Source organism: Engystomops pustulosus, chromosome 1 (genome assembly GCF_040894005.1).
Source record: "Engystomops pustulosus chromosome 1, aEngPut4.maternal, whole genome shotgun sequence".
Classification (NCBI taxonomy): Eukaryota; Metazoa; Chordata; class Amphibia; order Anura; family Leptodactylidae; genus Engystomops; species Engystomops pustulosus.
In genome coordinates this window covers 117,638,176-117,663,467 of record NC_092411.1, presented here as the reverse complement: position 1 = coordinate 117,663,467, position 25,292 = coordinate 117,638,176, and the positions used below count along the sequence as shown (strand labels likewise).

Sequence of the window (25,292 nt, the reverse complement as noted above, 5' to 3'; positions counted from 1 at the left end):
ACTATATAGGGAGCACTATGCATGCCCACTTGGTTCTCAATCTGTCTTCAGACCCTGGCAACTCCTAGTGGGAGCATTGCAGTAGAGCTGTGTTTACTTACTAAATGTGATGGGGGTTCTTCCGGATACAATGGCACCAGTACTGCATCCCTGTGACTTAAGGAGCTCTGATTCACCCTATGTTTTGTAAGTAGTCATAGCTACTTTACCCAAGGGAGGGAAACTAGGGCCTTCCCTGGGACGGCCACTGAGAGTCCATCTGTGAGGTTAGTCTTGTTCCAGTGAGGGAGGTCAGTCTGAACATCATGCTGGAGGAAACCTGTAACATACCTAACATTGCCCCCCAATGTCCTCTCAGCCTGTCGGTGTTGTACCATGGCGGAGGTCATACGGGCCACAATCTGTCATTTCCTTTGCCCTCTTAGGCCCCATTAACGCGACCGTTGGGGCAACACATATCTGGCCACAAATTTGCAGCCCGATATATATCCCCCTATAGACAGCTATGGCACCTGGGGTCGGTACGGTGAGCACTGTTCCAAGCTGTAGCTGCAAAAAAGAGCATGCTCTATCTTCAGCCGTAAGAACAGCCTTGTCGGGTCTATTTTCTATGGAGAGCAGAGGGGTGAGCAGCGCTTCCCGTCGCTGGCTAGGCATATGTTCATGTGAATGTAGCCTAAGTCTGTGTGTCCTAAGGGTGTCTCTGTGAACCTCAGTAAGTTGACCTTCTACACTTGGCGGATGTGGAAGGCCACACAACCCCTTTTAATGTTTTTACCAATTTTCCTTTTTGGCAGGAATATGAAAATGTACGACAGCAATATGAAGAAGTAAAGCAAACACGTGATCAAATGAAAGAGGAATTAAAGCGGAGACAAGAATCACAAGCTCCACTTAACCAGCAACTTCAACAATTTGATAAACAACATAAGCAAATTGATGGCCGGATTAAAGAGAAAGTAAGAGTTGCCATACATTTTATACATTTTTGATATTTTTTTTCTTTGAATTTCCATTTTCTGGAAATTATGATATCTGACAAATTAATTGTATTAGAAAAGTATGTACTAAGAAAGCAAATTTTTGGTATAGTTTTATTTCCCTCCAAAAAGAGAGAGAAAAATGCCAAATATGTGTTGTGCTATTAATGTCCCCAGGTTTGCCATGTCTATTAACCAAAAATGCCTATGCTATGTAAAGATCTTCTCTGTCTGAAACCAAGGAGAGTCATACACTAATAACCTTAGAGTGGCTTTCCTTGACTTGCAGTATACAGAATTCCCATGGATTATTCCCACTGTTATTGGTTATACTGGAAACCCTTCTGGCTCTGTCATATCGGTGAGGACGAAGTAATTTGAATAGCTGTAAAGCATATTCTTACTGCTTTTTATTTCTTACAGATAGTTGAAATAAGGGAAACCTCCCAAAAATGCAAACAGAAGCAGGAGATTATAGAAAGAAAAGATAAAGAGGTTAGTACATTCCTATTTCAGTGTCTAAGTTTATTTTCCTCAAACTAAACTTCTCTTCTTCTTCAGTGAGCAGCATTTCTGAAAGCCTTCTCAAAACTTTAAACAGCATAAAGATAAGACAAGGAGGCTAAAGCTTCTCTTTCCATTCCTAGAGCATGTTTAAAGTAGTTGTCCACTTTCAGAAAATAATTTATATGGTTTGTGTAATGAAAAGTTATACAATTTTCCAATATACTTTCTCTATCTATTCCTCATGGTTTTCTAGATCTTTGTTTGCTGTCATTCTATAGAAAGCTTATTTTATACGTTCAATTCCACTGGATAGAAATCTGTCCATGGTCTTGTGATGGACATGCAGGTGCCGGAGCCATTAGCATCATAGAGAGTAATCAGAGCTGTGTGATAATTAAAGAGAACCCGTCATGCAAAATAACCCCCCTAAACTAAATATATTTTCATAAACTGCCATTAGAGAGCATTGCCTCTACCCCTTCATTGTCCCTCTACATGCCTGTAAACCTAAGCAATGAGGTCCTAAAGCTGTATGCAAATGGCCTGTGAAATGTCCAATGAAGCATTAGCATATTCAAGCTGTCCACTCTATTCATGAGTGGGAGGCACAGCCACACCCCCAGTGCATGACTGACAGCCTGTATAATAATGTGAGGCTGTATAATGATGTGCTTCCTGGTGCTGGTGGCCACGCCCCCTGCAGCCTGTGTGTGTGTATAGGACAGGTACAGCAGCTCCAGGATGCAGCCATGTTACAGCAGAACATGTCAGATTCATGTGTAGCTGATGTCTGTGTCTCTCACCTGTATATTAGGAGGATGCAGCATGTCAGCAGGTACAGCACTCACACTAGCAATCCTTTACTATACATTTTATTAATATACCATGTGACCAGCCTCATTTATATGATAAAGAAAAGATGATTTTATAATGATTAATGTATGAAATAACTAGATAAAGGCTCGGATGGGATCCTTGTGAGCTGCTCCAACAGGTAGAGGTGACAGGACTAGTGGCAGAGACCTGATGACAGGTGTCCTTTAAGTAATTAAAAGCTTTATTAAGGTACCTTATATATTTGCTGTCGGTGTGAGTACTGGATGGGAAGCAGGCTAATACACTCCACAAGCAGGAAAAACAGGAATAGAGAGGAGGGGATATGACAATTTTCTTTAATGCGTAACTGGAAAGATTGTAGAAAAAAAAATGTTAAAGTTGCAATAACTAAAAGCGAACATTTTTCTTGTATACGTTGATTATCCTTTCGCAGCAGTCTTTCCATTCTGCCTTGCATTCTGGTTGCTAAGGCCCCAAGCCTCAGGAAAAAGAGGGAGTGAGACTATGCAGTGTGCTCCTCAGTCTTTGCTTAGTGATTACAGGAGTTAATTTTTAATTAACTTTTGTTGGAATTTGTGATGTACTGTAATATGTGATGACTACAGTATATTAATGTTTTTATATTTTATATTGTATCTTATGTACTGTATATACTCGAGTATAAGCCGACCCAAGTATAAGCCGAGGCCCCTAATTTTACCACAAAAACCTGGTAAAACCTATATTTTTTGTACTCGAGTATAATCCGAGTTTGGGTTTTCAGCACTTTTTTTTGGTGCTGAAAAACTAGGCTTATACTCGAGTATATATGGTAATTTTGTTAAGTGCAGTTACACTTTAATTTTCTTCAACTTTGAATGTAAGTTTTCATCGTTTTTTGTAAATAGATAGAAGATGTACAGCAGCACTTAAGAATGAGAAAAGATGAAGAATTAGACAGACAAAAGAAGATTTACAACATCCGTAAGATGATTGAGGACTGGCAAAACGAGTTAAAGTCCATGACTAATCAGGACAGTCTTCAACCAGAAATTGATTCCATTGGTCGGGAGCTGCGTATTACCCAGGATGAAAAGTCAAATGTTGAAAGTGAACTGAGTGACTTGCGAATGGAGAAACAAAACTTGGAGAGAGAAAAGAGAGGTAGTCATGTGCTGTTTTGTTGTATCTCTTCCAAGTGTTATAACCTGTTAACAGCATATTGTAGAAAATGTGATTTCCAACATCCCTTTTTTATGTCCATTATGCCATTTTCAAGATATTCCCAGTTTAATCCATTTGCTATTAGAACAGTTTGGACATTTGTCGTCAGCACCTGGGGCAGAGCAATTCCCTTCTTTACTTTTATCACCCAGACTTCTGAGAAGACACATTTCATGCTTATCTGATGTAAAGGGGCTCCAAGCAGGAATAGCAGGGGTTTGTTGTCTAGCCCTACAACCTTGGTGCACCAACTTTCCACTAAAATTTTATTTTCTCATAGTGCATTGTGCAGTTCTCTACAGCATGCTGCAAGCAGATTATAATGCTCTAGGAGTTGGTAGGACTCCCTTTACAATAAAATGTAATATATCCTATAATTTTAACTGCTGCCTATAAACCTTATAACAGACTGACACTGTCTAAGGCTTCCCTTGAGTCTTCCTTGATAACTTCTTACTGTATGAAACTGATGTCATTTAGTTTATTTTGAACCCTAAGAAACTTGCCTACATTTACCATTTCAGTTCAATTGTTTTGTTAGCAATTTTTCTCTTTGACTTATGTCTTATGGGACCTATATGTAAACTGAGGTGCTTACTTTTTTGGCTTTCTCCTGCAGATAAATCTAACAGAATTAAGCAGTTTGATAATCTGTTAAATTTGAAAGAAGAAAAATTGCAGAAGAGGTTTGCAGACACTTATAATGCTGTTGTGTGGCTACGGGAAAATGGAGATCGGTTTAAGAAACGTGTGTGTTTGCCAATTATGCTTGAGGTGCGTATTTTGAGGGTATCCTGTTAACAAATATCCTGTTGGAGGCATACATGAGGAAGATAAAACCATAAGTTGAGAATAGAAGGTAGATATTATGCATTTAAATATTATCCATCTTTCTAACACTCAAATATTACACTGTTTTAGTTCAACCAACTGTATGCACAGGATCCAAGACAAAGGTATTAAAAGAGCAGTGCAATGCTGTAACAATCATTTGGGACACGCTGGGCCTCCAAGTAAAAATAAGAAAATGCTTATTATCTTTTAATGGCAGGAAAATAAGGGGGAATTTTAATATTTACTCACTGGCCACTTTATTAGGTACACCGTGCTGGTAACGGGTTGGACCCCCTTTTGCCTTCAGAACTGCCTCAATTCTTCGTGGCATAGATTCAACAAGGTGCTGGATTTTGGTCCATATTGACATGATGGCATCACACAGTTACCGCAGATTTGTCGGCTGCACATCCATGATGCGAATCTCCCGTTCCACCACATCCCAAAGATGCTCTATTGGATTGAGATCTGGTGACTGTAGAGGCCATTTGAGTACAGTGAACTCATTGTCATGTTCAAGAAACCAGTCTGAGATGATTCCAGCTTTAACATGGCGCATTATCCTGCTGAAAGTAGCCATCAGATGTTGGGTACATTGTGGTCATAAAGGGATGGACATGGTCAGCAACAATACTAAGGTAGGCTGTGGCGTTGCAACGATGCTCAATTGGTACCAAGGGGCCCAAAGAGTGCCAAGAAAATATTCCCCACACCATGACACCACCACCACCACCAGCCTGAACCGTTGATACAAGGCAGGATGGATCCATGCTTTCATGTTGTTGACGCCAAATTCTGACCCTACCATCCGAATGTCGCAGCAGAAATCGAGACTCATCAGACCAGGCAACGTTTTTCCAATCTTCTACTGTCCAATTTCGATGAGCTTGTGCAAATTGTAGCCTCAGTTTCCTGTTCTTAGCTGAAAGGAGTGGCACCCGGTGTGGTCTTCTGCTGCTGTAGCCCATCTGCCTCAAAGTTTGACGTACTGTGCGTTCAGAGATGCCCCATGCCTACCTTGGTTGTAACGGGTGGCGATTTGAGTCACTGTTGCCTTTCTATCAGCTCAAACCAGTCTGCCCATTCTCCTCTGACCTCTGGCATCAACAAGGCATTTCCGCCCACAGAACTGCCGCTCACTGGATGTTTTTTCTTTTTCGGACCATTCTCTGTAAACCCTAGAGATGGTTGTGCGTGAAAATCCCAGTAGATCAGCAGTTTCTGAAATACTCAGACCAGCCCTTCTGGCACCAACAACCATGCCACGTTCAAAGGCACTGAAATCATCTGTCTTCCCCATAATGATGCTCGGTTTGTCGACAGGAGATTGTCGCCATGTGATTGGCTGATTCGAAATTAAGTGTTAACAAGCAGTTGGACAGGTGTACCTAATAAAGTGGCCGGTGAGTGTATGTGCCTGGGGATCATTTATGTTAGAGAAAACAGTTCTTGCAAAGTAGACCAGGGCTAATGGGTGTTACCAGAGCCCCTCAGTGCTGCATATTCACAGGCTGTAACAATGAGCAGAGCAGGTCTCGCCCATCCCCTTCTTACTCCTTTATCCCTTTTCCCTCTGCCTGTGCAATCTAGCAGGGGGAGGGGGAGACCTGCTCATTGTAATAGCCCGTGAAGCTAAAGCTCTGGAAATGCCCAGCATAGCCCTACACGGTTATTAGCATAATTTTAAAAGTTGAGTTTTGAAGGAAGGAGGTATGGATAACAAATATAAGAAGATTACGACAGTCACAGTGCCTGGATCTATGAGTAAGTGCCCCTGGTTTATCATGCTTGGTTTTGATGGTAGATTTCCTTTAAATCTACCACATGGATTCAGTGCTTCTAAACCAAACACAATTATATGCTGGCTTGGGCCTCCTGAAACAGGATTAGTAATTTATTTTGCTTTTAAAAGCTTCTTTTTTTTTTTTTTTTTTTTTAAAAAGTCTTTAAAATTTATTCAAATGAGTCTTTGTGACCACCGGATCGAGTGAAGCACTTTGTTAGCGCTTCATCCACTCTACAGGAAAGGGGTTAGGAGGGTCTTGTTCAAAAGTGCTTTTATTTTTTTTCTCCTGCACAGGTTAATGTGAAAAACCACCAGCATGCCAAATATGTGGAAAATCACATTTCTATGAATGACATGAGAGCCTTTGTGTTTGAAAGCCAAGATGATATGGACATATTTTTGAAAGAGGTAGGGAAAGCAGATGATGACGACATTATATAGATTGAATGTTAATTTTTAATTCACATTAAGATTTAGGTTTATAATTATTGTTCCACGGTTCCTATATTGCTTATTGTACTCATCATTATTGAATTAAAAAAATAAAAGCAGCTAGTAACTTGTTGGACTGATGTTACTTTCATGCATGTTTTTGACTTTTATAGGTTAATCCTTACAGCACTCAGCCCTTTTGTTTTTGCATTTCTGTTTTTTTACTCCACTCATTCCAAAAGTAATAACTTTTTTATTTTTACGTTTACAGAGATGTATATGGGCTTGCTATCTGTGGGACAAATTGTACTTTTTAGTGGTGTCATTAAACCCCTTACCGAAAATCGCCGTAATAGTACAGCGCACGTTGGGTGCCGATACATGGATAGGGCTCACGGGCTGAGCCCTCTCCTTAGCCATTAAAGGGGTATTCTCGTCTGGGTATTCACATTCAGTTTCATTAATCTTCCATATGTAAACATTTCTTCAATTAGATGTTATTAAAAATAATGTTCCTGTGTGCAGATAATTTCACATAAATGTAGCCATGTTGTCCCTTAGAAACGAGATAGCTTCCTCGGATACGGCCACCTCTGCTGAAGTGATTGCACAAAGGAACAAAAGGTTATTGTATATAAAATGTCCGGGAGTTACTACATGTCGCACAGCCATCCTGTGGTAATGATTGCTGAATCCTGGCGGTCCGGCAGGACTCTATAGCGCATGTCTGGCCGCCGCTGCCAGAGTGTGAGGTGGTCGTATCCGAGGAAGCTATCTGGTTTCTAAGGGACAACATGACTACATTTATGAGAAATTATCTTCACACAGGAACATTTTTTTAAATAACATCCAATTGAAGAAATGTTTACATAAAGCAAATGAATTTAATTAAATGTAAATGCCCAGATGGGAAAACCCCTTTAAGTCCTTGCTGCATATTGTAGCAAAGAGTTACCAGTAAGACCCGCGATCAGCGCCAGCACTGATTGCGTGTGTTACCCTGCCAATCACCGCCGGCAAAGCTGCAAGGGCGCCGCTATCTTGTCGGAGATTGTCGCTCCCCCTTGCTATGACAGCCTTGGCTGTCTCATTATAACCCATTCATTGCAATGTGCTATCAGCACATTGAAATGAATGAGGAAGAAAATCCCCATATACTGCCATACTGTATTATGGCAGTATATGGTAAGCTTGATCAGACAACCTAGGGTTAAAGTAAAAAATAAAAATTAAAAAAAGTTTTAAAAGACATAAAAATTCAAATCACCCCCCTTTCCCTAGAAGTCTTATAAATAAACAGTAAAAATTATAAACACATATTGCCACATCCAAAAATGCTAGATCTATTAAAATATAATAAAGTTTTTTCACTGCGTTTAACTCTGTAATACAAAATAGCACCCAAAGTTGAAAATAATACTTTTTTGCCATTTTGAAAAATATTAAAAATTCAATAAAAAGTGATAGACTGGTCATACAATTCTAAAAATAAGTCGCAAAAAATGATACCACCCACAGCTCTGTACACCAAAGCATGAAAAAGTTATTAGCGTACAGGTTTTAATTTTTAAACAAAGCACCAATACATGGTAAGTAGGTCTATTTAAAATACAATATTTATTAGATATGCCTTTAAATATTCCAATAACCCAAATGTCGGGCAAAACATTGCCAAAACAAATGGTAAAAACATTTTTTCATACTGTTGTCAACCAGGAGTTCCACCATATATTAAATCTGAGAAAAGAAAGTTGCGTCTTACCACTCCTGAAGACTCAGTATACGTATAGGGTAGTCGGTTTGTTACTCACAGGATCACAGGTACACAGCAGATGATAGTCCAATTCATCCTTCCAAATATATGGTTAGCTGTCTCTATGCCCCCTTGTATGTTGGTTGTATGTACCAAGTACTGACACCTATTCACACCCCGCACCCTTCCCGCCCTGACGCGTTTCTTCCTAATATCGGATTCTTCGGAGGGTCAAACCATGAGTGGATGCAACAAAAAAGTATATCAATCAGATGCCCACCGGTGTGTGAGTCATCATGGGTTATAGGTAATAAGCGGGTTATGGGTGACACCTCGTCCAACAGGTATACCTGGTGTTGGTACCCTGTACTAGCTGCACTGATAGTATGATCGCTATCAAGGTGCAGCACCCAGGTATCATATAAATAGTAAATGCTGCACCCCCTTAGCCTCACACGCACCGTATCTCATCCACGTCGGTGTCCTCTGTGGCCGCATCACATGTGTGGTCGCATATTAATGACGTTTGAGGAGATGTGGTGTGACATGTATACGGTAGGGGTGCCATTTTATGCATACTTTTTTTTTTTCTCTAGGTTGTTAGGAGGTTCAGAATTTTTTTTTTTTTTAATTTTTTTTTTTACAATTTTTTCAGACAGTGAAGGAGATGTGGACTGCTGACCCCTGTCCTCTGTGTGCTCTGCAGCTGAACTTCCCTTACTGTACATACTCATGTATGAGCCACGGCTCCTAATTTTACGACGAAAAAAGTGGGAAAAGACGGAGCCCGGTGGCTCAGTCTTCTTCACAGATGGCCGGTTTTCATATAGGGACAAAGGCCCCAGGCGTGCCTGCCGATACCACCTATATCAGAATCGCCATTATTGAGAGGCTTAAATAATAGTAAAATTATAATTTATTTGAGACTACGCCCCACAATGCATGAAAAATCAACTTTAAAGGGAACCCGTCACCACATTTTTCACAAATACAGGTAGTGACAGGTTCCCATAGAACTAACTGACCCCTTTCTTTTAGCTAGAAATTGTTCCCCTTAGATTCCCATATTTTAAACTTTATAATTTTACCTGGTATCTAAACATGGCTACAGCGAGTCGAGTTGGGCGTGGCCTCCTCAGGCTGAATCCAGCATCTCCTCTCCATCCTATCTCTGTATAAAGCTATAATGTCAAGTTACCAGGGTAACATCATTGCAGGTCCTATAGCTTTTGTAGCATTAGAAAACTATACACCAAACATTATATCTCACAAAATCTAATTCATGAATTAACAGCCAGCATGCATGAAGAGGAGTAGTCGTCTATGCGGGCTGCTGTGATTGTTTTATGTGGTCAGATATGTACATGGGATACAGTTTGCTAATTTTAAGTAGCTTAAGGACCTTTGAGGTTACCCTGGTCACATGACATTAGGCCACGCCCTTCGACTCCAAAGATGCATAGATACCAGGCAAGATTATAACTCTGATTTTATGGGGTCTGAGGGAAACTATTTTTAACTAAAAGCAGGGTGTCCGATAACTAGGACTCTATAGAAACCTGCCACTACCCGTATTTGTGAAAAACGTGGTGACAGGTTCCCTTTAAGAAGTGTGTTAACCCTTTAGATGTTTAACAGGGTTTAAATCAATATGGAGGTGTAATTTACAAAGTAATTTTTTTAGACAATACATTAATTTGGGTAAAAATTAAAGCATCCTTATGTATCTAATGATGAAAAGCTCCCAATTTCTCCCGAGTATAAGGATCCCCCATATGTGGTGGTAATCCGCTGTATTGGAACACGGCCTGGCATAGAATAGAATGAGAACCATTCAGAGTAGATCTGCATTCTCACATTTTTAAATGGCTATTTAATGTTTATTCTTTTTTGTAATCTAAAAATAAGGGGGATTATTTTTTTATATGGATGAAATCCACTTTTCAGGTAGAGGGGTTCAATAGCTAATAGTTTTTATTCAATCAGATTTTATTAACTTTCTTGATGGTGGTTAAAAGAATCATGAATTCTTGTTTATGGTTTTTTATTTATTATTTTTATTGTATGCTGAACAGTCAGAAAAAATGTTTTATGTTTATTCTATGGTTCACCATGATTACAGTGATACATGCTTTAATAGCTATAAAAAAGCTATAAAAGCTTTTTTATAGTTAACTTGTTTTGCAGAATATAGAACTCATTTTGTGAGAAATTTGCTTGTTTTTGCATCACAATGTTTTAACATGACATTTTTTTTTTATTTTTAGAGCTCTTATAGAGCTTGGTTTTTTTTTTTTTTTTTTTTTTTTTTTTCAAGCAAGCTTTACTTTTTCTTGGGGTAAATGTTACTTTTTGATGCCTTTTATTCTGTTTTTATGAGGTCAGATGTGAAAATTTTCATAACTCTTGTGGACTTTTTTGTGGTTTTTTTTTTTATGGCATTCACCGTACAGGTTCAGTAACATTTTTATTTTATTTTATTGCATAAGTTGTGACGGACATGGAGATGCCCAATCTGTAGTGTGTTTTTGCGATTTACACTTTAACTGTATGTCAGGGTGCAGGAAGGGGGTAAAATTAATTGATGCTATACATATACCTAAAAATCAGAAACTAAATACAGAGCTGTATATGAGTGTTACCCTCAGAATTGAGTAAATAGTTTTATATAACCGTGTCTGCCGACATGAGAAAATAACAACCGTTTTCATATACTCAAATTTTGTCTTAATCTTCCTTCACTACATTCAGGTTCGTGACAATCAGAAATTAAGAGTCAATGCTGTTTGTTCTCCTCAGGAGCCCATTGCAGATCAGAACCCATCAAAGCCAATCACGGAGTTACAGTAGGTTACCACTTATTTCTATTATGTATAAAGGAAAAACAAGTTGTAGGAATGGCTCACTGGTCTATCTGAACCACACTGCAAACGGCTTGCAAATGTTCTTTTTTTTTTCTGGCAACGGTAGATAAAATTCACGGATCAACCTAACAAAAGTCATGCATAAGAACGCGGATTCATCCAGTGACCGATGTGTTGATGGCAATTGTTTTATTGGAATTAATCTTTAGTCGCCTGCTTTTATCTATCTGCTCTTTACACATTTTACAACAGGAAAAAAAGAGCATACCAAGGATAGTGAAGCACGTTTTTCTTAATATTAACTTTCTAATATATTTTATTATCATCAGCACTATTAATTTAGTTATGCTTTAGTTACGTTCTTTTACATGCGTAGATATATTTTACCAAATTAAGGATGGACAAGAAGCCTGCACCAGGCTGCAGGAGGGTATGGGTTGTGTAGTTAAAAACAAAATGCTAAAATATTGTACGATGGCGATAAAAACTTACTTCTAAATGGTTGTGTTTCATTGAAGAACATCTTGGGTTATCTGCATATTGTCTGAATTTGATTTGTATTTTGTGTAAGTATTTGTAAGCCATTACCAGGAATGGTCCAATACATGAAACAGATACAGATTATTCCATTAACCTAAACTCTGTAAAGGTTCCACTTCTGGTTTTAGCTTATAAATACTAATGTAAAATGCTGATTAAATTGTGCAGATACTTGCACAAAATGGAAACTGAATAGGACAAATCTGCAAAATAACCCCGTAAACTAAATATATTTTCATAAGCTGCCTTTAGAGAGCATTGCCTCTATCCCTTCATTGTCCCTCTACATGCCTGTAAACCTAAGCAATGAGGTCCTAAGGCTGTATGCAAATGACCTGTGAAATGTCCAATGAGTCATTAGCATATTCAAGCTGTCCGGCTTATTCATAAGTGGGAGGTACCAGCCACACCCCCAGTGCATGACTGACAGCCTGTATAATGGTGTGAGGCTGTAGAATGATGTGCTTCCTGGTGCTGGTGTGTGTATAGGAGAGATACAACAGCTCCAGGCAGCCATGTTATAGCAGAACATGTCAGGTACTTGTGTAGCTGATGTCTGTGTATTAGGAGGATGCAGCACGTCAGCAGATGCAGCACAGACACTAACAATGCTTTACTATATACATTACACACAGACTTGAGCAGGGGGAGGAGAGGGGAGAAGTAAATGAGGCTGGTCACATGGCCAGAGGCAGGGATGTCCCCCCTGTTACATTATAAAGAAAAGATGATTTTGCTATGATTAATGTATGAATTGACTAGATTAAGGCTGTGATGGGATCCTGCTCCAACAGGGAGAGGTGACAGGACAAGTGACACAGACCTGATGACAGGTGTCCTTTAAGTAGACATTGTGCATGTATGCATTGCTAAAAAAACGCTGCATTGATTATTTACTGGTTACTTTTTTGCAGGCAATATGGCTTTTTCTCTTATTTAAGAGAATTATTTGATGCTCCGTATCCAGTGATGAATTACTTGGTGTCCCAATATATGGTTCATAATGTACCTGTGGGCACAGAAAGGACCAGACATATGATAGAAAGAGTAAGTAAACTGTACAAAGGATTACTTGCATCTTAATGTAGATTGATTTAACGGGGCATTCCAGGACTGTTCCTGTTCCCAAGGGCTCATTCACACGGCCTCATTGGGAGCTTAATCTGGTCACATGATTTGCGACCAGATCACAGCCCCCATAGATTTCAATGGCTCCAGGTCACGGCCCTGTGAGCACACGGTGCATCACTGCACTGTGTCTGCTGAGGAGGGGTGACGAGTCCGAATGAGCACACGGCTGTGTGAATGAGACCTTAGGATGGGGGGTCATCAATATCAGATTCTTGAGGGCAAGCAATTTTGATCACCTGCAGCGCTGTAAAGGTGTGATACTAATGACAGCCACTATTTATTGTATGCTGCTGGATTGTTAAACTGTGGCAAAGCCTAAGCACCTGTTTGAAAATCTTCTGACAGCTAATTTTGAAGTTTTATAAAAAATAATGTATTATATGTTTGTGGAGTCTGAGTCGGTCCATTTTATCATGACTTCGGCTCCACCAAAATTGTCACAGACTGCAACAACTCCAACTTCAACTCCATAGTCTTGTTTCAACTACCCACAGCTCTGATCTTTAATGTAGCCACATTAAAAGGAGGCTTTGTTTAGGAGAGATGATAACAAGTTGCCTGAGTAACAAGTTGTCCTGAATAAGGATTTTCTCATTTAGATGTGGTCTGGGCCCCTCGCCCGTCGGAGGATTGGGTGTTCAGTGACCCTGTTCACCACTTTTCCACTTATTTGCTCAATGGACAAAGAGTAAATTTTTTGTATGCAATGAGTACCTTTTTAAAGGCTACTAAGGGCATCCATGCAGACACTCCTATCTTTGGTTCTATAGAAACATGCTTTTGCTATCATATTAAAGATAAGAATCTCATCTTTGAGCTGACATTCCCAAATCTGTGGGGAGATTTATAAGAAGCTCCGCTTTAAAATCCTATATCGGGTTATAAAACGAAAGCTCGGCTCTGGTTGGTTGCTATGGGTAACTTGAACAGTTTTCCTCTCTGACACTTCTGATAAATCTCCCTCTCTGTCTTTAACCCCTTTCCCAAATGCAACATTCTATTACAGCATAGTATTGGGAAGGGTGTATGGAGAGGGTTTATGGGAGGAGATCACTCCATACTGGGTGAGTCCATGCTGCATATTGTAGCTAACATCCTTGATTAATGCTAGCACCAATCATGAGGTCACGATTATATATACAACATATATTGCAAGTCAGTATTAGAATTTGGTATCTAAATCTACTGAAACAAAGTATAAAGGAGCTATGTCTTTTTGAGTGGACAGTGAAAGTTTTAAAAATAGTTTTTGTTGCCAATTTTTTTTTTCCCCAATTTTTTTTCCAGCTTCCCAGTATTATGGGGCCCCATTTTATGGGGCCAATAGGAAGCATTGGCTTTTGGAATGCAGGATTTACTTTCTATATGGTATATTAATAAGCCATCCTGGTGTTTTGATAAGCAACTAGATGGCAACTAGTAAATAAAATATATATCAATTTTTTGCTATGAATTTATTAATGTGTAGTGCATTTAAATTTTCATCCACTACATTTATCAAATCCCAAAATTCCACAGACATGTAGTAATTAAAGGCGAACATTACTTGGATACGTTTTCTCCAGCGACTCTTAGGACATATTCACACTACCAGACCTGCCTAGTTTGTGGGAGTATGATTTCATTTTCCCATATAGGACATAGTACCCATGGCAGTGTTCACTGCCTTTCAGTAATAATCATATTCAGAATAGAAGTTATTATGGAACAAAGTAAATTGTAGGTCCTTCAGTCGAAACACAATATGTTGCTATGTACCATTTTCCTGCAAGAACACCTTTTATTTTGGTGTACAGTGATCTCGCATCCAAGGTGTACAGAATCTAGTCCTCACAACATGAGTTGTTCCAACAACTGTATTACCTGTGTTTTGTTTAAATGACTGAAAGAATCTATCTTTTATTTTTTCATATTGTAATAAGTTTGATGTTGGCGATCCTATATCATATATGATGGACCTAATTTCAATGACTTCCTGATATTATACAGTGGGGCACATTTGTTAAGGGCTTTACACCAGTTTTGTGACGGACTTTGGAGTTTCTTTTAGATGTACAGGTGTTTAAGAAATGTTTGCACCACAAATGTGTCGCACGTGACTGTTTTGTGGCGCAGCTGCACTAGCCACCATGCGACACAAATTAGATGCGTTCCAGTGCTGTTGGACCGTGCGCCAGATTTAACATGCAAAGTCTGTTGCACGCCCTATGTTAAATATGCACCAAAAAAAGTTGGTGAACTCTGTCAGGCCAGTGCAGGAAAGCGACAGATTCATGATTTCTGGCTCACTTTCTTAATGAATCTGGCGCACCCAGCATTACACACAGACCGAGCACTTTTGGTGCAGTTTTCTACATTCTTAGTAAATGTACCCCAGTGTCAATTTTTCTTCTGCATAGTTCCTTCCGTATTTGAAGCAGAGTAGTGGCAATAATCCATGGGTTGTTTCATCGTTTTCTTTTTAGGTTATCAAGGAAACGGGACTGAGACAGATGTACACGGCAGAAGAAAGATATGTAACAAAAGTATCTGCATATACCAACAACGTTATCTCAAGCAATATCTCCTTGAAACCTGCCCAGTTTCTAACAGTTGCTGTGGATCCAGAGGAAAGAAGGCAAGCAGTTGAACAGTATAAGGTAAAATAAAAATACCTAAGTGAATGTTATAACATAATACATTATAGGACATCTCTTTCTCATTTGCTTGTTTCTTGACGCACTTATCGGAATAGTTTTTGGTGCATAAAGAAACCGCATAAATGAGAAGAATTAACGCCTCTCGCTTGATGTCACCTCTGGGAGCATGGGGGAGAGGGCTTTGGTGGTGTGCATAATTAGCAGCCCAGAGCGCCGGGCTGCTAATTATGACTTTCTTTTTGACAGAACCTGGATTTTGTTGTTGTCGCGGCTTACAAATCGAATATCGATATTTTTTTTTTTTCCCCACATGTGGCCGTGACTTGTTTTATGGGGGCACAGCGAGGCGCAGAAGTCTAAGAAGCGCCCTGCAACTGCCAGGATTTTAGTTTTCTTGTTGCCTCCTTTTGTAGGCTATAAAATTTTCGCTTTTTTGTTATTGGGGCCATGTGACGGCATTTTTTTTTTTTTTTTTTTTTGCTTTTTCCAGTGAAACAACTTTGGGGTTGGTATCACCGATTGTTGAAAATTTAGGAACTTGTTTTTGAGGGCACGAGTAGAATAGCATCAATTCTGTACTGGATTTTTTACTTTTTTTTCGTGTTCATCGTTTAGCCTAATAATCATGTAATCTTTATTCTATGGGTCGATACGATTACGGGAATACCAATTTAATTTGTCAAATAAAACCCTAATGTGGGGAAAAATCTTTAATTTTTGCATTGCAGTCTTCCAAGTGGCATAACATTTTTACTTTTTTTTTTGGCTACGGAGCTGGTTGATGGCTTGTTTTTCGCGGGACATGTTGTTCTTTGCACCAGTATTATTCTGGAGTACATGTTTTTTTTATCACTTTTTATTGCATTTTTTGTAAGATTGAATAAGTAAAAATGATTTTTTTGCGGGTTTTTAAGTTTTTTCCATATCGTCCCCCATGACGGCCCCCTGGAGGTTGCTTGTGCTTCCTCTGTAGGGACAGGAAATTGAGAGTATTAAAGGCCCCACCCTCAACCTCCCACCAGTGTTTTTCCTGTCCCTACAGGGATAGGATTGAGAGTAAAACCCCTCTCTCCTCCAGGGGGGGGGAGGTGGAATCTCGTACCCCTCGTGGGTGCCTGTTCTCCCAGTGCTTCCCTCGTCCGGCCTCTTTAGGGAGTCCTACTTGGGGTCCTCAGGCTCCGGTTGCCATCGGGCAGGTGCCGGCGGCTCTACGGCTCGTCCGCGGCTGCCGGCACATAGCGTCTCCTTAGTGCGTGACGTCACTTCTGGTTTTGCCGGAACTGACGTCAGAGGCCTCAGCATCACGGACTAGGGGACGGGCCGCGGAAGATGACGTCAGATGCCCGCAGCATGTATAAGACCGCGGTGTAGTCGCTGTCTGCTGAGGTCTATGGGAACAAGATGGCAGAGGAGGCTGAAAATCATTCCATATCCCTGGGTTCTGTGAGTAGGACGTTTGGCTGAATGCCAATGTTACTGGCACTATATGCTGTGTTTGGGAGTCTGCTTTTTGATTAAGCATCACTCCTGTGTTTTGTGTTTTTATAATTAGGAGAAGGACATGTTTGTCAAGGAGAAAGTTAAGGAATGTGATAAGGAGAGACCAAAAAAGGCACAGTCTAAACGCTGCCAGATGTGTAATACAAAACTTGATGTGCCATATAAAAAGAGCTTATGCAAGGATTGTTTGGAAAAGATATTAATAGAAGACAAATCTTCATTTATGGATGAATTAAGGGTTGTAATGCGTGAGGAGATTAAAGCTTCTAGAAGTCCACCGCATAAGAAAGTCAGAGGAAATCCTGTATGTGTAGATACTGACGATGAGCAACCTTCATGTTCATATGAAATGGATATTGAGGAGTCTGATATCATGCAACAATCCGTACCTAATGACCCTAAATATCTTTTTCCAAATGAAGATATGGATGGGCTTATTAAGGCATTAAGAGACACCCTAAATATTGAGGACACAGTAGAAGAAAGGTCAGTAGTTGACAAATTGTTTGGAGGATTAAGAAGGAAGAAAGCTAGAGTTTTTCCAATCATTGAAAATCTGAAAGATCTTGTTTTGGATGACCCAGAAAGACGTCTAACAATCCCCAAAGAATTTAGGAACCGTTTATTATTTGACCCAGAGGAGACGAAAATTTGGGATAATGTGCCTAAAGTTGATGTTCCCATTTCCAAAGTTGTCAAAAAACTCATTTACCTTTTGAGGATTCTACCCAGTTAAAGGATGCTATGGATTGGAACTCAGACTGCCTGCTTAAGAAAGCATGGGACTCTTAAAACTGATGTTGCAACTACCTTAGTTTCTCGCACTCTTTTCTTTGGTTAAGACAGCTTGAAGACCACCTCAGAGAAGGTACATCTAGAGAAGAGATTCAAGATTCCATCCCGCTACTGAAGTCAGGGGCAGCCTTTCTAGCGGACGCATCGGCAGAGACTATTCGTTTTTCCGCAAGGGAAGCCGCATTGTCAAATGCAACCAGAAGAGCACTTTGGCTTAAAGGGGTTATGCCACGAAACAATTTACTGCAAAAAGCTGTCAAAGAGGTTGAAATATTTCAAAAATCTATTTGTAATGATTACCTGGAATTAAAGATACCTTTCTATTTGTTATTATGATGCTTGTTCACACTTAATTCTGCTTTACACAGAAGGGGCCTAGCGCACACATGCACAGCACTAACAGCGGCAGTTATTGCACAACTCGGTGCTACAGAGCGCTCAGCCTTCAGAGTCTCCTTCCACCTGCTGTGCTCAAATAGTCCCTGCATTTACTGATCCAATAGAAGTCCAATTGAAATGTGTCATACGCCCCATGTTAAAAGTACACCAAAAAAAGTTGGTGAAGTCTGTCAAAGCAGTGCAGGGGCACCAGATTCATGAAGAACGTGCGCCAGAAATCCTGAATCTGGCGCCCCCCGCACACTACACAGGACACTGCACATAGTACACATGTACTATGTATTCTCACAGCATCATGGTCGGTCAGGCTGACATGCATGGATGCATAGATAAATAGGTGAGAGCTTCTCACATGTTACTAATCTTTAGCTACTTCCCTGCTAGTCAGGCACAGGGGCCCCTTTGCAGGAGAGCATTGTAGCATGAAGGGACAGTGAATGGTGGAGAGTACAGGAGGAGGACTGCAGGACAGCAGTGTAACATGGAGGGACAGTGAATGGTGGAGAGTACAGGAGATGCATCAGGAGAGGTCAGAGCTCAGCCTGTTACTTGTATCTGCTGCTGGAAGCTCCTGTGTGACCTGACTAATGGTGGATGGATGAAGGGCTGCCATATTGCTATGATCCATGTTAGGGGAGGACTCCTCTGTGCAGCACATAGTCATGTATGTCTGCAGTTAACTTGTATCTGCTGCTGGAAGCAACTGTGGAGCAGTGGAAATCACCTCATTCACTGGTGTAGACGGCTGAGCCCCCTGTCTCACTTCCTATTGGCTGCAGTGTGTCAGCTGATCTCTCAGTGTGGAGAGGAGCTGTGATCCCGTGGAGTGATCTGTAGTGTAGAGCAGCTGGCTGACTCCCTGTGCGCAGACTCGGCCAGATCAGCTGTAGCTCAGGACGGGACACAGCTACCACTAGGGGGCGCCAGCAACCAGGACAAAAGGAGTTATCTCAGTAAGCCTGCATATTTTTTAATAAGTGTAAATGGTGAAAGTACTTGTCACAATGCATTGGACCCAATTACAGCCATTTGCTATGGTGACACAACCCCTTTAAGCAGTGGTCAGGAGATGTGCGTTCTAAGGCTAAGTTGTGTAGCCTTCCTTTTTCTGGGGAGTTTTTGTTTGGTGCAGAGCTGGATGATATCCTGGATAAAGCAGCTGACAGTTAGAAAGGGTTTCCGGAAGCGAAGCAACAGACAAGGAAACTGTTTTTTCGTGGCTTTCGCCCAACCAGAGATCAGCAGAAATTTGAGGGCAGACAAACCTGGAGACAAGGATTTGGAAATACATCCAGAGGAGGAAGAAGCAAGCAGTTCCTCACCAGTTCCACAAATAAGCAAGAAAAACGGCAATGATGCCAGAGTGGGGGGAAGATTGAAAAATTTTCACCCCCAATGGGAGAACATAACTTCAAACAGGTGGGTGCTCTCAATAATCAAGGACGGTTATTTTATAGAGTTTGTGTCACCACCCCCTCACCGATTTGTTCTATCCAGGCAATCCTCAGACAAACTAACAGGTCTCCTTTGGGAAGAAGTTTCCGGTCTGCTGAAGCTGAACGTGATCAGTCCAGTCCTCCCAGAAGAAAAAGGTATGGGTCATTATTCTCCCTTATTCTTGATAAAAAAAAAAGCCAAATGGAACCTTCAGATTAATCACAAACCTGAAATTTTTTAACAAATGGGTAGCATACGCCAAATTCAAAATGGAGTCGGTGAAATCTTCCACCCCTTTAATATCTCACAATGCGGTTTTATGCACCTTGGACCTCAAGGATGCATACTACCATGTACCCATTCATCCAGAGTCACAGAGATACTAATGGTTTATGCAGTCTTGTCACCCTCAGGGGAGGAGTTTTCAGTTTACCGCATTACCCTTTGGTCTCTCTTCAGCTCCTCAGATATTCACCAAGGTTATGGCGGAGGTAGTGAAATATCTTCGAACAGAAGATATCTTCGTGGTACCTTACCTAGATGACTTCCTGTTGATTGGAGACTCTGTAAGTCACATGGAGAGCCAGAAGAAGACAACAATAGAGATATTGCAATTCCTGGGATGGATCATAAATCCAGAAAAATCGGACTTGACCCCAAGTCACATAAAGGAATTTTTAGGGGTATCTCTGAACTCTGTAACACAGACCTCCTATCTTCCACAGGAGAAAGCGGACAAGCTTCTTGGGAAGATCAGAAATTTCCAGAAGAGGAAGTCAGTGTCAGTTCAGACAGCGATGAGTCTGCTGGGGACCATGACATCATGTATCCAGAGTGTGGCCTGGTGCCAAAACCACTCAAGGACCTTACAATCTTGGATCCTTTCAAAGTGGGACCGAAATCATCACCATTTGCACTGGTCACTGGTAATTCCTCCAAAAGTGAAAAAGTCATTAGATTGGTGGAAAAATCCCAGGAACCTTCAAAGAGGAGTGGAATGGATACAGTGGCCATTGATCCAGATTCAGACGGATGCCAGCAGTTCCGGTTGGGGAGCTCTCCTGCCGGGAAAATATGTTCAGGGTCGTTGGTCCCAGGAGAGAAAACAAGTCTCTTCAAACGAGAGAGAATTGAGAGCAGTCCTGAAGATGCTGGAAGCTTGCACCGACGACTTGAAAGGGCATCACATAAAGATAATGTCAGACAATACCACTACGGTGGTAGGCAGGGCGGAACCAGATCAGGGGAACTGCTAAAGATATCCCAGAAAATATTCTCATGGGCGGATGAAAATTTTGGTCAATTTCAGCCATCCATCTGAAGGGCTCAGAAAATGTAGTGGCGGATTATCTCAACAGATCTCAGATCCTTCCACACGAGTGGAGTCTGAACGAGGAGGTCTTTCAGGAGATCATTTCAAGATGGGGATTACCAGCCATCGATCTGTTTGCCTCAAGGAAGAACTGCAACTTAGAGAAGTTCTACTCACTAAATCCAAGAGAGGCTCCTTGGGGGCTGGATGCATTCTCACAGGTCTGGAGCCAAAATCTGGTATATGCCTTTCCCCCAATCCCGTTGCTAAGCAAAGTGCTGCAGAAGCTGTTGATCAGTCCAGCCAGTCTTATCCTGGTCGCACCCTTCTGGCCGAAGAAGAATTGGTTCCCAGTTCTTCAGAATTTAGCAGTGGACCTTCCATTTATTCTTCCCGAGAGGCCAGACCTTCTACACCAGGGACCACTCCTGCATCAGAACCCAGGGTTTCTAAAATTGGCAGCCTTGAAAACGAAGGGACTATCATATAAGGTAATTAAGACCTTAAAAAATAGTAGGAAACCAGTAACTCATGCCATATATCTTAAAATATGGAAAAAGTTTTGTTCCAGGTCTAAGGATATGCCTAATCAGGATTCTCCTAATATATGTCAAATCCTTGATTTTCTCCAGAACGGGTTTGAAAAGGTGCTTCGACCTAGCACCTTGAAAGTCCAGGTCTCGGCCCTGAGTGCATTCTATGACACCGCACTTGCAGAACACAGGTGGGTTAAAAGATTTTTCCAGGCCTGTACACGTTTACGTCCTACTGTTAGAGTCATCCCCTCAGTGGGATTTATCTTTAGTCTTAGACGCCCTTTTGAACCAAATGACTCTAACAACATGCGTCTCTTGACTTTAAAGACTGCCTTCCTTATAGCCATCACATCGGCTAGAAGGTTAAGTGAGTTGCAAGCCTTGTCTATCTGTGAGCCCTATTTGCCTATCTCTGAGGATAGGATTACGCTTAAGCTTGACAGAAATTTGTCTAAGGTTGTCTATAATTTCCATAGGAACCAAGAGATTGTCTTACCAACATTTTGCCAGCATCCAAGAAGTCCTATGGAGGAGAAATGGCATCTGTTGGATGTAAGGCGTGCAGTGCTTAATTATCTTGAAGCATCTGGTCCTTGGAGAAAGGATTTAAATCTGTTCATTCAATTTGCAGGAAAACATAAAGGCAAGAAGGCTTCAAAAACCACAATTGGACGATGGATTACTGAAGCCATTAAAGAATGCTACAAGGTCAAAGATGTTCCCCTACCGCTTTCAGTCAAAGCCCATTCTACTAGGGCTATGTCTACATCTTGGGTGGAGCGAGGGGGAGCCTCTATTGAAGCGATTTGTAAAGCTGCCACATGGAGCTCAAATACTACCTTTGTTAAACACTATAGACTTAATGTTCTAACTCCCAGAGATCTGGCCTTCGGCCAGAAAGTACTTCAGGCTGTGGTCCCTCCCTGACTGGGCATAATTTGGTATGTCTCCAGGGGGCCATCATGGGGGACGATATGGAAAAAAGGAATTAGTCCTCACCGGTAATTCAGTTTCCATAAGTCCACCATGACGGCCCTATTTTTTTCCCTCCCACTTGTATAAGAAGTTTTATGTTTTATCTATGTATCTGAAATTAACATACTAAATAAATTTGATTTGGATCCTATACCGGTGTAGTTATTTGATAAACACTGGTGGGAGGTTGAGGGTGGGGCCTTTAATACTCTCAATTTCCTGTCCCTACAGAGGAAGGAGAAGCAACCTCCAGGGGGCCGTCATGGTGGACTTCTGGAAACTGAATTACCGGTGAGGACTAATTCCTTTTTTTTAACGGCGTTCATCATTCATGTTCAATAATGATTTACTTATATTCTACGGGTTGCTAGGGACGCGGTGATACTATACATGTGTGTGGGGTTTATGTTATGATTTAGACTTTTTTGGGGGGGTTATATGTCTCTTTATATGTTATGGGCATTTTTATTGATGTATTACTTTTTTTTTATTGAATAACTTTTTTTTTTACTTTTTCCAAGTTTCCACCATGGGACATGAACAAGCAATCGTGATTTCTTGTTCATGATAATATTCTGCAATACTGATGTATTACAGGGTATTAGCAGTGTCACCTATGCACATGCATAGGCTGACACTGTGCCTGTAAGATGACGTCACTGAAGCCATCTTTCAGGCACTGCCAGCAGGCACCTCTGGGGTCCTGATCGGACCAAGAGTTGCCATAGCAGCGATCGGCGCAATTGGAGCCCTCTCCGACCGCGGGTGTTACACTGGGGTGTCGGCTATATGTTACAGCCGGCACCCCGTGTTTACGGATGCCGGGTCGGCTCCGATCACTGCACTCAGCAGCGGATATATCCGCCACAGAACAGGAAGGGGTTAAAACCCAGGAAAGCCAAGAAGTGCTCAGGCAACGTCAGCATGAGCCCCTCCGGCTCATTTACATATTTTCTAAGAGTAATTTTAGGAGCAAATATGTCCTTTCTTTATGAACCAAAAAATTTGTGGTAGTATAGTTCACATGACCACAGCACTGTTACATCATATTAATGAAGGCAGTGAGTTGGAATTAAAGTTACCAATTTTACTAATAAAATTCGGTAGAAGAAGCAAATTTGAAGCCTTTTCATCTTATTTATTAAAGAGATAAAGGTGTATGGTAACTACATTTTTACCAGCCCAGTGCAATTAATCTCTTGTGATATTTTTGTTACTGGGCTAAATTCTCTTGATTTATGCAAGAAGCTTGCAGAAGGAAATTTGAAACTTTGCACCTTGTCTACAAGGTGCTAGAACTGCTAAGGAAGAGCATGTTTCGAGCATTTTAGCGTGCTGGAAATTTGTCTAAAATGTTCCGATATACTGTGATATAAGACAAGTGTTCTTTGTTTCTGTTTCAGGAAATTGAAAGAAGGTGTATGACATTAGAAGCTCGAATTGGTGAGCTGACTAGCAAACAGAAGATGCTTGACAAAAAGGACAATGATTTGAGGTTTAGGAAGAAAGAGATTCTGGATATGAAGACCAAAAAAAGACAACTGGAACAGAAGATTTCTACTAAACATGATAGGTTAGCTAAATGGACTAACTCCACCAACATATAACAATTCATAAAAAAAATTTAAATTTCTATCCTATTCCTATTTATTGGTCCAAGGGCCACATTGTCATACTGCTTAACTTTAAGGGGCCACATCAGTAACGAATACCCTAGATTCACCAACAATAGCAGTACAACACAAAATGCTATCCCAGAAATTATAAATGCCACAGTACAGCAATCAAACACTACTACAAACTAATAATACTGGAGACCCCTTGAGCATAAAACTACTAATAATGGAGACACCTTAAGCATAAAACTACTAATGATGGAGACCCCCTGAGCATAAAACTACTAATACTGGAGACCCCCTGAGGATAAAACTACTAATACTGGAGACCCCCTGAGGATAAAATTACTAATACTGGAGACCCCTTGAGGATAAAATTACTAATACTGGAGACCCCCCTGAGGATAAAATTACTAATACTGGAGACCCCCCTGAGGATAAAATTACTAATACTGGAGACCCCCCTGAGGATAAAATTACTAATACTGGAGACCCCCCTGAGGATAAAATTACTAATACTGGAGACCCCGCTGAGGATAAAATTACTAATACTGGAGACCCCCCTGAGGATAAAATTACTAATACTGGAGACACCCAAAACAGACAAAAAAATAAAATCCTGCAGCTTTTTCTCTCCTCCATGTGCTGCTCTGCTCTGTGTCCTGTGCTGGTTGTATGCGGCGGCATCAGGACCTGGAGCAGAACTACACCAGGAGCAGGAGAGGAACAGTACAGCATAGCAGACAAGTACTTGCCTCTCCTTGGGCTACTCTGCTCTGGGTCCTGACTTCGCATTCCACCAGTGTCGGCAGTCAGAACACAGCAGAGAGGCCGGAGAAGACCCAGTAATAGTGATAACTACACTGCTGCGCTCACTGAGCTTTGTTACATTCGTAATGGAAGTGCTCATTGGACACTGTCGGCAGGGTGCAGATCGCATGTGGTCTGTCGGTGCGGCTGACCCGCTCTTTTAGTTGAGATGAATGTCTGCTGCACTTTATGTACATGTTTAGGAGTGAAGATCCTGCAATAGATTAGAGGAATAAGGCTAAGCTAGAGTGACCAGGAAAACTCGTACCATTTTGGTGGATTTGGAGTCTGAGTTGAAGCTCAGGATATTGAGTCGTTGTTTAAAGGGGTTGTCCGAGTTCTTGAAAAAAAGCTAAAAGTGGCCGGGACAGAGCTGCTTAAAAAAAATAAAGATGTATTTACCTTT

The 25,292-nt window shown here is 40.9% G+C and overlaps 1 protein-coding gene across 3 annotated transcripts in view; it reads left to right on the top strand.

The window, feature by feature from the left end:
• Positions 1-25,292, top strand: part of SMC5 (structural maintenance of chromosomes 5) — a 79,409-nt gene that overhangs the window by 19,589 nt on the left and 34,528 nt on the right. For all 3 annotated transcript variants that reach the window (XM_072151081.1, XM_072151063.1, XM_072151072.1), the window contains exons 7-15: positions 798-959; positions 1,404-1,475; positions 3,212-3,467; positions 4,147-4,301; positions 6,442-6,555; positions 11,084-11,178; positions 12,651-12,783; positions 15,333-15,506; positions 23,864-24,033. In XM_072151081.1, the coding sequence (XP_072007182.1) occupies positions 798-959; positions 1,404-1,475; positions 3,212-3,467; positions 4,147-4,301; positions 6,442-6,555; positions 11,084-11,178; positions 12,651-12,783; positions 15,333-15,506; positions 23,864-24,033 (1,331 nt within the window). The remainder of the gene's footprint in view (positions 1-797; positions 960-1,403; positions 1,476-3,211; positions 3,468-4,146; positions 4,302-6,441; positions 6,556-11,083; positions 11,179-12,650; positions 12,784-15,332; positions 15,507-23,863; positions 24,034-25,292) is intronic.